At 34.7% G+C, this 13,533-nt stretch overlaps 1 protein-coding gene across 1 annotated transcript; it reads left to right on the top strand.

The window, feature by feature from the left end:
* The first annotated feature begins 629 nt into the window (after positions 1-629).
* LOC142352220 (schlafen-like protein 2) lies at positions 630-8,286 on the top strand. Its single transcript, XM_075404659.1, has 5 exons — positions 630-1,002; positions 2,013-2,077; positions 5,381-5,529; positions 6,227-6,395; positions 7,816-8,286. The coding sequence occupies exons 1-5, from the start codon at positions 800-802 to the stop codon at positions 8,058-8,060; spliced, it is 831 nt and encodes a 276-aa protein (XP_075260774.1). The 5' UTR covers positions 630-799; the 3' UTR covers positions 8,061-8,286.
* Positions 8,287-13,533: the final 5,247 nt, after the last annotated feature.

Here is a 13,533-nt window from a genome sequence, read left to right as displayed (position 1 = left end):
ATTGATAACGGCTGTAAATATGGGATCTATTCTGTTCCCCCCCCCCAGTTTGTTTTACGCCCCCCTTTATAAGCTCACTGAGCTGGGGGCCGAAACATAATAGATCCTAAATATGATTTGTAAGTAGGCTAAATATTGTATAAATGAAAAGTTTCGATTTAATTTTTTTAATTTATTTCCTAGAATTGTTTAAATTGTGGTCTCAGACAAATGTAAATACATATTCATGTTATCCTTTAACATTTTGTGAAACAGTTTTAACCTGATGATGAACGTAAAGTTCTAAAACGTTTGTTTCAAATATCAGAATTAAGTTTAATTTGACAAATTGGTTTCTTCTACACAATTAGTTATTGATCCAACTGAGTTCAAGTTCTTTTTTTATCGGTTTTGCAGTTTGTGCAGAAGCAGATGATGCGCCATGAGCAATGATGATTTTATTAAATCTCTTGAAATTATGACGACAACTTGTTCGTTTCTAAACGGTTTCGTTTCAACTTTGATGAGCTAATCAGATATGGTTAATCAATTCTGGGTTTTCGAGTGGCCCACTAGATAGAGCCGATAGAACGCCGAACCCGTTAATTTTGAACTGTTGGGAAGATGTGGTTTTTATTTCGCAGTTCTTTGCAGACGTGGATATTTTCTGATGAGAAAACGCAAACACAAATTGACTGAGAATAGGCCAACGTTCGCCTTAAGTAACCCATTGGAATGCCCGATAAAATTCCCAGTTAGATCAAGAAGACAAAAAAGAAGACAGTTTTTTTATTAGCATTGCTCTTCAGATGGGCATCCGATGATCGCGCCTGCGATTAAGATTGAGGATGATGTGGACTTGTCACGATCATACGTGGAAGGAGAGGAAGTTGACTTTGACGAAGACGTGACCCACGAGTTCAAAGGACATCGTAACCTTGGTTACGAAGAAATGCCCAATTTTGTCAAGTACGACAATAGTGGTAGACCCACTCGACAACCTCTATCAAAAGCCATCTGCAGGTACTGTTTCGTTTTCTCAATGTGTAAAAAGTGCGTGCATTACAATTTTTTTTCGGGAATTTTCGGCGATATTCCATTGATATTATTGCTAGGCAATGTATATGAAATCAGTTGTCTCATTTCCTTAACTGAAGATGGTTGCTTACAATTTCTGTAATAGCAGTTTCTAGTTTGTCAACTTGGTGCAAAGAAAATCAAATGAGACTGAATTATAACAAAACTCACCTCCTGAACAGCAAGGGAAATATAACGGCGTCTATTGACAACCATAAGCTAGATCAAGTAAAAAATCAGCGAGACCTTGGGCTCCAAGTTTCAGAAAACCTAAATTGGAATGAAAAATGCTCCTAACAAAAATCTAAACTGAACGCTTTTTAGGTTACGTTGTACCGATAGTTACTTATTGCTCTCAGGCATGGTTCCCGAATAAGTCGCAAATGAAAGAAATTGAAATGAAAGAAATTGAAAATTGAATGAAAGAAATTCAAGGTAACAAGTCGCATTGAACAGCGACTTGTTACCTTGAATTTGTTGCCTCTCAGCCTTTATATTGAAATGCACCACTTATTATACCTTATTGCTTTAAAACAAGGTAAATACGACGTTGAACTATCGAACTTAGACAGTATTCAGGAAAGTACCACTCGTCAACAAATAAACAAAAATCGATTATTAAGAAGCGACAAAAATTTTTCCACCGGACAAAAATTCTCTACAATTTAGTGCTCAAAGTTTATTCAAATTATGGTAGAAGCTTAAATAAAAATACAGTGTCAAAAATGTTTTGGCATTATTTCTGCGATCAGTACACAGAGGAAAACAAATGCACTTGGCGCATTGTATGCAAGTGTGGAAACTGCAACATTAATCAGAAACTTATGAATCTGGACAATTGAATGGGAGCAATACCCTGAAAAACGAACTTCGAAGCCTAATCTACTTCTAGTACTACTACTATGGTACTTTAAATACTTAGGGTTAAAATGAAACAGATGCGTTCTCATTTGCAGCTTCCTGAATTCTGTATTCGGTGGTGTGATCTACTGCGGTGTCACTGACGAAGGAAAGGTCAAAGGTTAGCAACAAATATTCCCTCTCAATGCTATCGATGAATCCAAAGAACTACACTTGAGGTTTACATTCCTGAAGCTGCTTGCAATTCGGTAATGCGGGCAATATATAATTTTGTTTCCAACTTTTACTTTTCTAGGCTGTGAAATGAAGTTGTGGCAATAATATAACGGTTTTTGTTCCAACCCCATCTAAAGGTTTTTGTTTACCATATCTATTTCTTCATCTTTTGCATCTGGTGCTTTAATTTTTGACTACTGTCAGGATTTATAAATACACATAGGAGTTAACTTGCTGCCCCCTAGTTGACCGACTGCCCTTTTAGGGGAAGGGCTCTCTCTTAATTGACCTTTTTTATTTCCAACCCCCATCTTAGTGCGGGGGGGTCTATATGCTCAACTGCGACAGCTTTTGTATTCACAACTTCTGTGAATTTCAGTTTTGCCTGTAGTTTTTGTAATCTTGACTAAATCTCATTTGACACAGTTCACAATCCAACTCGCTTCTCTAGTAGGAATGAGTGAACCTATCTAATTCTGTAAGTTGATATCTAATGGCTGTTATGACTTTTTTAAATTTTTTAAATTGCTCTCAAACGAAGTTTGTAGCAATTATATTAGTCCTGTGATCTTTTTTATGCGATTTTTTGCTTAACCAATCTTTCGTCTGACTTATTTGACTTTTGTCCTCAATAAGGGGATAAACGGGTACCGCGTGGAGGGCATTAAGGGCTCCTAGAGCCTTATACAGTCACATTAAGGGCTTAGAGCCTTATAAGAAGCATTCACCAAAAACTGTTTTGAGGAGACAATTTCATGGTGTTAAGGGCTGTTCCTAATTCCAAAATTTTAACCCCCCCCCACCTGTCAGTCACCCCCTCCTCCCCCCCCCCCACCTGTCAGTCACCCCCCCCCCCCCCCCACCAAAAAAAGCACTGCTCCAGTCCTCTCAACAGCCTTACGAGCCCTAACCCCACGCTAGCATCTCTCCCAAGCTGGGTACTACCAATGCCAACCACTCGCCGATCGTTTGAGAGCATTTCGCCCGACGTTAGTTGGTTATGTTTTTAAATTGTGATCCTTTTCGGTTTTTTTCTGTTAACTTGTGGCTCCATCTAACTAATGACACGCCCCCTTTTCTTTCTAGTGAAACATTTTTTTTCTGTTGACTGGCTTTTTTTGGTTTTAAATGATAGTTGTATGACTTCGAAACTTAGGAGTTAGTAAAAGAAATTTGATTTTTGCATCTAGGTTCATTTATGTGGTCCTTTCTTGGCAGAATAATCAAAGTTCCCTTATGGTTTTAATAGCTTCCACTCTTTTTTCTCACTTTATAGTTGAATTTTAAGTTTTCGCTTGTTTGTTTCTCTAGTTGTACTCTGCTAGTTTATGTAGGACAAATCAAACTATTAAAATTTTCTGAGTGAGTAGGTTACGTCTTCAGACGCTTGAAAAACGATGCAACTTCTTAAATTTTATGCCTGTATGTGTGTTTGTAGTCATAGGAATTATTCTCTTCTACTTGTAATTTCGTCTGATCAATGACATGACCCGACCCATACACTTGCTTTTAAAGCAAAAATTAAACGCTCTATTTGTTTTTATATTTTAGCTGATGTATCATGACTTTGCACTGTTTTTTTCATAATTTTTTGTTTTTTTGTTTTTGATACTAAACAATATTCTTTTGTCTTTTCACATGGTAAATAAAGGAATTAATTGCAACTCCCGTTGATATTTACATAACACCCTAGTGAGTGAATCTATAGTTTTTCTGATTTTATTTACATTTTGTAGTTTATGACGTAGTCTCACCAATGACAGATCCCATTTTCTCCCTAAAGTTTTGAAATTTCACTCTATTAAATAGTTTTTAGTCAAAACTTACGTATTTAGTATTTTTCAAAAGACATCGGATTTTTAAATGTTTTTTCTTTGCTTTTTTGTTGTTTGTCTTATTAACCGTAGGTGTCATCGGCCTTCAGATATCAAGCCAAAAATTCTTTCTTTATGAGTTTTTAGCAATTTTTTAGACTCAGAAACCAATTATCGAACAATGTGAAGTTTGAAAGTTTCCTGTGTAGAGCAGAGTGAAAACGTTTTGTGCAAACGCACATTACTGCGCCTCCTTAGTACAATCAATAATTGGATTGTATTTCTGCTGTTTCAATGTTTATTCACAGTTTGCATGTGTTCGTCAAAAAATAGCCGCCAAGCGATAGCATCGTTTCTTTTTGGTTTATCTCGTTGTCGTAACAACTGGAAAAGGATACTATGCATGTGCACAGCTACAGCCTTCTGGGAAAGCTGACGCTAATAAATTTTGATAACTGAGGGTGACGAATCACGTAACAATCCCGAAAACCTACTACTACTGAAGGAATTTTTTTGTGATTTGATATAAGTGTATCAATCAGTGGGGCAAATATTAAAACAAGAATGTAAGGTGTGAACAAGGGCTGTAAAAAACAACTTCTGAGAGAAAAGGGAGAATTTTGATTTTATCTCTTTTTAAAAGCGGAAATATGTCCTCTAAATTGATGCAATTATTGCTCATTCGACATTTTAAATGCAGTTTTTTATACCTTGATTATCTTTCTCGAATGTCGTTGTCGACTAGATGCGTTCATCAAATTGGTGAAAAATTGGCCAGTTAGTGAATATAAATTCACTGAAGCCAGTTTGAAAAAAACTAGTAACTTCTCTGGCGTATTAAAGGATTATGGAAAAGCCCTTAACAAAAAGTACATTATAAAAATGCCTAGGAGAACAAATTCACATGGCGAGGGATCTGCAATGTGGAATCTGTAACATAATGAGATAAAACTGATCTGAACTGTATAACGCGTGGAAAACCCCAGTGACCAGTCTCTAAATGCGTCACTTCGACAAGCATCCAATTGAAACGTTTTTCAAGAATCGGACTGATTTGTTCGACATTTACTAGCATGATGACAATTGTGGAACTAACATGAATTTTTATGTTTTGCTCCTCCACAACCGCCAATATTAGTATCATAAACACTTTTTTGTATTTTGAAAAGTTAGTTATTAGAAAAAAAATCTTTCTAATAACAGTTGTTATTAACGATGCCTGCTGAGATCTTTATTATGGTAAAGTTTTTATTCCTGGGATGCGTTATTTTGCTTATTTTCATGGGTTGCGTGAAAAGATTTTTGATGTGATCTGAAGATAAAAAGCCTCGAATATGAATCCTGCTATTTTGAAAGATGCTGAAACAGTAAATTATGTTGCTAAATGTTATAAGATGAATTACTGCCTAAACTAAGTGTTTGTTTTGAAATAGGATTGCTGATGTTGCGCTGTCAACGACAACACTTCCGACTTGCAGTTGAAGACCTCTTGTCAAACAGATTCACACCCCCTGTGCCAAAAGAGAGATATCATCTGAAGTTTGTCCCAATGCAGTCACACGTCGACAATCCATTGCTTCTCGTAAGTCTCGGTCAATTTGGAAACGAATCGTGATACCTCTTCTTTCTATTCAAACATATGTAAATAAATTTCATTATTTCTGAGTGAGATAATTGTTCAATTTAACCTATAGAACGTTTTCTAGGTATAGAACGTCTCTTAAAGCAGTATTGATTCCGCCGAGGATTTAAAAATGGAATCCGTTTCCTCTAGCATCTTATAATTCAAAGGAATATTAGATTGCTCGTTACTAGTGAGCTGATCGAAACAATTCTTTTGACAGATGGCAAAGATGTGTTTGGGTGGCTTACTCGTTAATATTTCTTGTGAGCTGTATTTTCTGTAACAGGCGCGTGGTAATGAATTTGATGCAAAATTGGAGCCATTTTTCCAATGGAAATTTTTAGAATTTAACAAAATGAGGGTCAATGTTGTGAACCACCGTCGTTGCTGTTTGTCACTGCTGCAGAGATTGATGCTCAATTTGATATAACTTCTTCCTTTGATAGTTTAAATGATTAGATCACTAGTATTGAATATTTCAGCCCATTATTATGTTTTTGAAAACTTTTGGTGCTATATTTTTTTCATCAGTTTTGTGAAAGCGTCAAAAAGTGTCTCCAATTTTACAATAAACCTTCTTTTAGTAAATTGGTTGGAATGTACATTCAAAAAATGCCTTTTCAGGATGTTTAATTGGTATTTTTTGAACTTTCAGGCCGAGCAAGATCCGCTGATGGAGCACGAGTTTAGAACGAGTCTGTATTGCAAGTGTGATAAGGCAGCAGAGATGTTGGCTAGTGGGAGAGAACATTTGCCAAAGGTCGTCATGGAAATACACATTGAACCCCCTCCGGAAGTGAAAGAGAATCAAATTCTCGCTCGAGGAACATGATCAATCTGCTTCCTTTTAAAATAATCGACCAAGTAATCAAACCAAATTCCATGTAAAATAATACAATAATATTAAAACTAGATAATAATTACTTATTAATAGCCGCCGTCAGCCTCTCAAACGGCTATAATTTAGGCGCTCTCCTTTTTTACAATTCAAAGAATTTGAATTGTATTGGGGCGCTGTTTTTTTTAAGATGTTTGCACACATTTTTCAATGACTTTGATCTTTCAAAACTGGATAAACAGGTAAAGCCCAGCGGGCATTAAGTTTCATTAGAAGCACAAAGTGAGCTTAAGTAGTCCTTCAAGTGTCTTAGATGGCCTTAATTTAAGGTTAAAAGGTCATTTTTAGGAGTTTTTGGGCTCAAAATGGTGCAATTTTTAACGTTTTTTGTGATTTTCTTTTATTTTTTTGTTTGATTAGTCTTAAGTTGAAGTTTTTAAAAGTTGATGAAGGTCTTTTGCGAGACAAAAATACTTATTATGACCATTTTATGAGCTATATGTTTTGGTACTACAAACACGCAAAATGATACTCATTTTTGCAATTTTTTTCTGAAAGTTTTTAAATTTTTGTGGTTTTTTTTAGTTTTTCCAGCCTCGGGGGCCATAGAATCTCCTTTAAGGTTTGATAATGGGGCACTGCATAATTTCTAGTAACAATGGAATGGTTTTCAACATTTTAATGTCTCGAATTTTAGCATTTTTTTGATAAAATCTGCTATTCTTTTTAAGTTTTGCTAAAATTTTTCATTTGTTTTTCTTTTTTCATTTGTTCATTCTCAAGGGCCAGAAAACAGAATAGAAAACTGCATGGTTGTTAGTGTCAATAGAATTGTTTTCAACAGTTTAACATGTCGAATTCATGAAATTTTTTGATAAAATTTGCAATTTCAAGTTTTTTAAAAACATTTGTCTTGCCTCAGTGGCCAGGTAACCACCTACAGTGTTTGATAGTATGTTATTACATAGTTGCTAGGGGCATTGGAATGGTTTTCAACATTTTAATGGAACGAATTTCTATTTTTTGAAATTGAACGAATTTCTATTTTTTGAACGAATTTCTATTTTTGAAAAAATTGTCATTTTCTGAGAATCGATCTTCAAGGGCCAATAATTTTTTTCAGGTCTTGCAGATATAATCCTGGACCAATTTCAGAGACAAAAGTTGGCTTTTAACATATTTTCGAAATAGGTATATTTAAATGGATCCAATTTTACTTTCAATCCCGAATGGGAAAGACCCGTTTTTTGAACCAATCCTATTTTTGAAATTAAACGAAGTACACAATTTCAGATAAAATTTACTGAGCTCATAATAGATAGCCTTTCGATCTCGCATATAGACAAGACTTTGTGCATTTTCGTATGTCCCTAAAACTTGAATGAAGCAGGTTGGATCTATCATAGACACTATTCGACACTTAGAAGAGGGAACCCTGACCCAATGGCCGCTTTGCAAACACCCACGAATTTATTGTGACCAAATGGGTGACGCGTACATTCGGACACACGCTTTGGATCGCATTATCTCTGAAACAACTCTCATACAGCTTCAGTTTGACAGAAGTGCTCAGTTTTATCAGCCGATCAGTGACTTCTATCAAACTCTTACTGATGAACAGAAGCGGGCTTTACCCGTGAATATTGATTGACTGAATAAGTTTGATGAATCTTCAATGATTTGTTCACGTGTTGTGTTTTGCTCCTTAAACTCAAGATTATTTGTACTTTTGAAAAGGTGCGCAGTTAGTATTTTTAGTTCACAATGGTAATCCTAAATCTATTACAGTGCTATATATTTTGCAGATACAAGAATCTCAAAGTGCAAATATATTTTTCCACGATCTCTATAAAATATTGAGAGTATATATTACCCAACTTGTTTTGTCAACAATTTTGACATGGAACGCATCATAGCTGTCTGTTCCTAGTATCCATTAAATGGTGTTGGAATAAGGCTAAAAATGTCAAAATTATAAATTTTAACTACCTGCAAACCTTTCATCAACCCGTTTTCGGTTTATCAAGCTATGGTTTTTTTAATACATTTGCAACAGCTCCATACGTGTTTTGCAACAGCTCCAAGTCACTTTTGGACAATCAAAATGATCTGAGGTATGTAATAGTGCTCTGAATAAAAAATGCGGCCATCCTCAGATTCGACAAAAGCAGGCCTCAATTTTGATGTCCGCTTTTCTAACCTTTTAACGCCGTTAGGTCGCTTATTTTTGTTCGAATAATACGTAAATTTGGCAATTTCGTTCGAATAATACGCAAATTGGGCAATTTGACAGATCCTTATGTTAACAGTTGTGAAAAAATTTATTGAAAAAAAAAGTTAATTTTAAAAAAAACGAAGTAATACTGGAAAACTTCTGAAATCCTTGAAGCGAAGTTTTCAATTTCTTGTTTTTAGAATTTTATCTGAATTTTAGATTTTTACCATCCGTTTTTCCTTTCCTTTCGATCCTTTCCGTTTTTCACGGTTTATATTGTCTTTCGAACAGTGCCTAGTTAATTGCTCTGGAACGAAGTTTGTAGCAATTATATTAGTCCTGTGCTCTTTGTATTCTATTTTTTGCTTGACATATTTACGTTCTGGGCCATGTTAGTCCTGCTGGTATATACGCGCCGACTTTTCGTCTGATCATTTGACTTTTCGTCCTCAAAAACGGGATAGAGGTCAAAGCCAAATGTGATTTCTTAGAGACCTACAGCTTGTTGGTCGATGGAGACATACCATCCCTCAATTACAATAAAGCTAGCCTCCCTCAGCTAGCAGCCAGTCGTTAGAGAGCAATTTGACCAATGTTCCAGCGTTGTTTTTTTACTTGACCGAATATGGCATCAAAAGAGTCGATTGTGTGCTATACGAATATATTGGATGTTGTAAATGCTGGTAATAAAAAACTTGAGGATAGATTCAGTCTAAATGTGAACGATTTCGATTACTTTTCAGTTTTCAACCCTCAAGGACAATTTAACAGATAATTAAGCTTTCTTCTAGCCTGGAAAGTTTTGAAACCAAATGATTGGAGACAAACTAAAATTGAGTTATCTGAAAAGCTGTTCCTAATTTTTATCTAATTTTGTTTTTTCAAAATATGTTTTTTTTCATTTTTAATCAAAATTGTATATTGATCAAATTTGCTGCCAAAGTCCTCAATCACAGTTGGCAGAATTTTAAACTTAAGAAGACGACAAATTTCTTAGCGACATCTTCAAAAAACTTCTAACTGACTTCAACTTGGCCACTATGGCACAACAATTAGCAGTCCTCTGCAAATAAGTTTATTAATAGCCACAAAGCGATATTTGTGGCGATAATTGACCTTCTCTTGATTTACGACTCAAAGAGGAGTATTCTTGAGTTTTTACCGTAAGTGCTATCGGTTCAAACGGCTTCTTGACAAAAGCGAGTAAAAGTGTCGTATAAACCAATTTTTTCAGCGACAGAAGTTTTTTGATTATGCGCTGCATTCAGTGAATAACTTTTCGACTTTGAAGTGTTTTTGAGAGAGTGTCGTATAAAGACAACCGTGCTTGGCCATTTTTTTGTCTGTTTATTCGCTCAAATTCTTTCCTTTTAATTTGTTTTTTTTTGTATAAATAGTTTCTAAACCAATGCTGCATTAGAATGCAGCTCTCTGAATTAGATAACATTAAGTTTTTTACAGCCTAATACTGATTTTTAGGTTGAAAATAGTCCCATATTTCTTTTATTTTTTCAAACTTTTTCAATAATTTCTCTAATTTTGGGGTCTTTAAAAGGACATTTTAACAGAGTAAGTATTTTTTGCAGCGTTTTTTTGACAGTTTATTCTTTAGGCCTTTCTGTTTAACTTGGTAATCTTTATTTAATGTAGTTGTAAACTTGCTATTCCGGTTTGTGTTCAGTATTTCACTTTTTGTTAGTTTTGTAGTATTAATTACATGAACGTCGTTCTCTGCATCGGCACGGATTGTAATTTTGTGTTATGGATAAATCGTTTAGTTTTTAGTGCTGCCTTCGGAATTCAGGGAAAAAATGTGCCATAAACTCACTTTTAACAACAATTTGACAAAATTTTTATTTTTGCAAAATTTTCGTGTCTTCAATCTTTGATTTGTTTCAATCTTTTTTTTCATTGAGACAAGAGATCAGGTTTTCTTCTGAGCCATTCTTCAAAATAACAAAGTAGGCTTTTTCTGCTGTTTTGCAATGTTTTTTACTATCTTTAATCCAGCATGTATCATTCTAGCATTCTCTTCGGACCTAAATATTTATTGTGACTAATTTTTATTCGTTATAATTTTATATTTACATATCTTTTGTGATATTTTTTTTCAAAATTTGTTGTTGGTTTGTGATTGCTTCCGTATATAATGTAGCACCTAGACTTTGTTGGAATTAATTTAGAGACGTTGACTGATATTTAGTTTTTGTGAATGTGAATTTTAGGTTATGCTAGGTTTGTAATAAATCATGTCTTGTTTTTGAGAGTTAATCTGTTCCTTCTTTTTCAAGGTATTTAAATTCAAAATAGTTTTGAATTCATTTTGTCTGCAACTATAGAGAAATCTAAGATTTTTTGCCCTAATTCTCAAGAGCTGTGTTTTTAAGTCAGTTTGGTTTCTAAGAATGATACCCTCAATATCATTTACGATTGTGTCTTTTAATTCGGAGAGTTAATTACGGATCTCCGACTTCAAAAAAGAACCATCATTATTTGTGACAATTTTCAGCCTGTGAGTTTTTTGAGACTATTAATTTTTCTCCATCCTAAGAATTTTGGCCAGCTTTCAACGACAACAGATACGTTTTCAGTAAGGTGAAAGTTTGCGGTATCAAGTGGGTGTCGTCTGTCAAAATTATGTCTTTAAATTTAAATTTTTGAGTGTTTTTTATGACTCCTAAATGAGTTTGTACTTGTTTTTATGCGAGCTACTTTCATTGGTGTCAGAACTCACAATTTTTCTCTTTATAAGGTAGAGATTTTTTACCATGTTTCTTTAAATCTGGTGCGGTAAAGAATAACATTTTTAAGATAAAACAATGGTTTCAGCTGTGGATATGGTTTTGCTGGTGAAGTTCCGACTATTCGAGTTCCGGAATTCTACCAGCCGTGCTTTTCATATCGTCGTCAAGATTTTGGGGGTCTTTCCCATTATAGCCCCCCACAAAAATTATAGCCCCTCCTTGTATGCATGTTTACCATGATTGGGGGTCTATAGGTTAATTGACCACTTATATGGGGGGGGGGGGTACATTGGGAGGGACTCGATTTAGTTGACTACATGACGTCACAATCACGTCGAATCTGCTTTTTGTTCGTTCGTTCATGCAATTTCAACTGCATTGCGTGCATGACGGCGGTTTTCACTCTTAGTAGAGATAGTTTTTCGTTCATTTGCGTTATTTATTTTTTGATCACACGTGACTTACTCACTCTCAAAGATTTTTTCCTCGCTCTGGAATTGACCTTTTCTTTACTTCAATTCAAAGAGATCAGGTCAAGTGAGCGGGCGTCACTTTAATTGAGGGGTATTTGAGGGCAGCTAATAGAAATTAATACGATTTTGAATCAAAATATAACATCTCAGTTTTAAATGAAAACAAGTGTCCTTTTGGTCTCTCTTTTACTATATGTTTTGGACTGTAGATCTATTTAGCAATTGCGGCTATTTTATGCATTTTGACAGCTATGTTTGGTTTCATCTCAAGGAAAGATATTAAATTGCTTTTGTGGTAAACAATCTAATTAATTCTTTGCTTCAACAGATTTTCAACGTTTTGGACAATTCGATTAAACATTGATTGAAAAAAGACTCAATTGTTTCTCCGTAAGTTGATGAGGATTATTTTAGTCTGACTTGAATGTGATTTAAACTTATAGAATAAATTATTTCATAATGTTCTTTCTTAAATCCGTATAATAATGTTATCTTTTATTATAACCGGAATAATAAAACCGTATATTAAGGTTATAATAAGGTTATCTACCGAAGCTTCAATGTCGGAAAATTAATTGTTAACGATATACGCAAAAAGAAAAGATTTTGATTTTTATTTTTTGGTAGTTTTCAAGATTTATAGTTTTGCTTAGAAAATGCATTTTTTATGTTCAGTCTTTTTATTCAGGTGGAGAGTTAGTATTAAAGAAACAGATTTTCGTCTTTTGTAGACCTGGAAAATTTTGCAAACACTCTTTAGCGGTCCTCCCTTTTTATTTGGTAGTTGAAAAGGGGCAAGTAACACACAAGGATGTTTTCTGAGTTCATTTTGAGACTATTAGTATTTACACGCTGTGTGACGTAGTCCACCAGCCTAATTAGATGTTTCTATGAAAAAATTTTGTTTCACATATTTGAATTTTCACCCAGATCTTCTTGCAAATTGCGTATCCCAAAATGCTCTTAACTACAATTTTTTATACTGAATTGAATTGGAGTCTCATATGGTACTCATATCCGACCTCGCAGTACTTGACCTAATTTGTTTTATGGTCTAAATGTTAACGACTTCTTACGTTAATTGAATAATTTGTTTGTTCCCACACAAAGTTGCAATTACGGCGCAAAAATACAGTTCTGTTTGGAGAATTGGATTCGGAGAACAAAGCCAATTTAGGTCATTATTCAGCATAATGGTGTAGAATATCAATCTATTCTGATTGAGTATCACATGGAGTTGTCGAGACTGAAATTTCTTAGGGGGCATTAAACCATTTTTGGGGAAATTTACCCTCGTCTCCAGATGAGAACGCCAAAGAGTGCGTCTTAAAATGACCATTCTTGCAATTTCAACGGCTGTTGTAGAAAGCTCTCCAGAAAAAAAAACACTCACTAATGAACCAGTCTTTAACGCCGAAGTATAAATCAACAGTTCACAATCAACTGCAATGAAGAGTTAGAAACGCGCAGTTAACAATCGCGTAGAGAAAGAAATGCCGCAAAGTGAAAGGTAATGACAATCTGGTTGGAGCAAGCCATGGACTCTTTCCGATTCCAAGGCAGTTTTTCTGTCAGCTGTCTTTTAAATGTGATCTAGAAAGTAATAAGGAAAGTATCACCATAACATGAATAAAACTTCTGAAAGAAACAATTAAACCCTAAAGCTCATTAGCTTTGGATGTCAGCAATCAA

This window comes from Convolutriloba macropyga, chromosome 13 (assembly GCF_964194025.1).
Source record: "Convolutriloba macropyga chromosome 13, txConMacr16.3, whole genome shotgun sequence".
Classification (NCBI taxonomy): Eukaryota; Metazoa; Xenacoelomorpha; order Acoela; family Convolutidae; genus Convolutriloba; species Convolutriloba macropyga.
Note: the sequence above shows the minus strand (reverse complement) of the source record. Positions and strands in the feature narration are given on the sequence as shown.

What these genes read in the sequence shown, in the direction of transcription:
- LOC142352220 (XM_075404659.1), top strand. Translation starts at nt 800, where the DNA reads ATGATCGCGCCTGCGATTAAGATTGAGGATGATGTGGACTTGTCACGA. An exon ending in CTATCAAAAGCCATCTGCAG is followed by an intron (nt 1,003 to 2,012) that starts GTACTGTTTCGT and finishes TCTCATTTGCAG; the next exon opens with CTTCCTGAATTCTGTATTCG. An exon ending in TCGACAATCCATTGCTTCTC is followed by an intron (nt 5,530 to 6,226) that starts GTAAGTCTCGGT and finishes TTGAACTTTCAG; the next exon opens with GCCGAGCAAGATCCGCTGAT.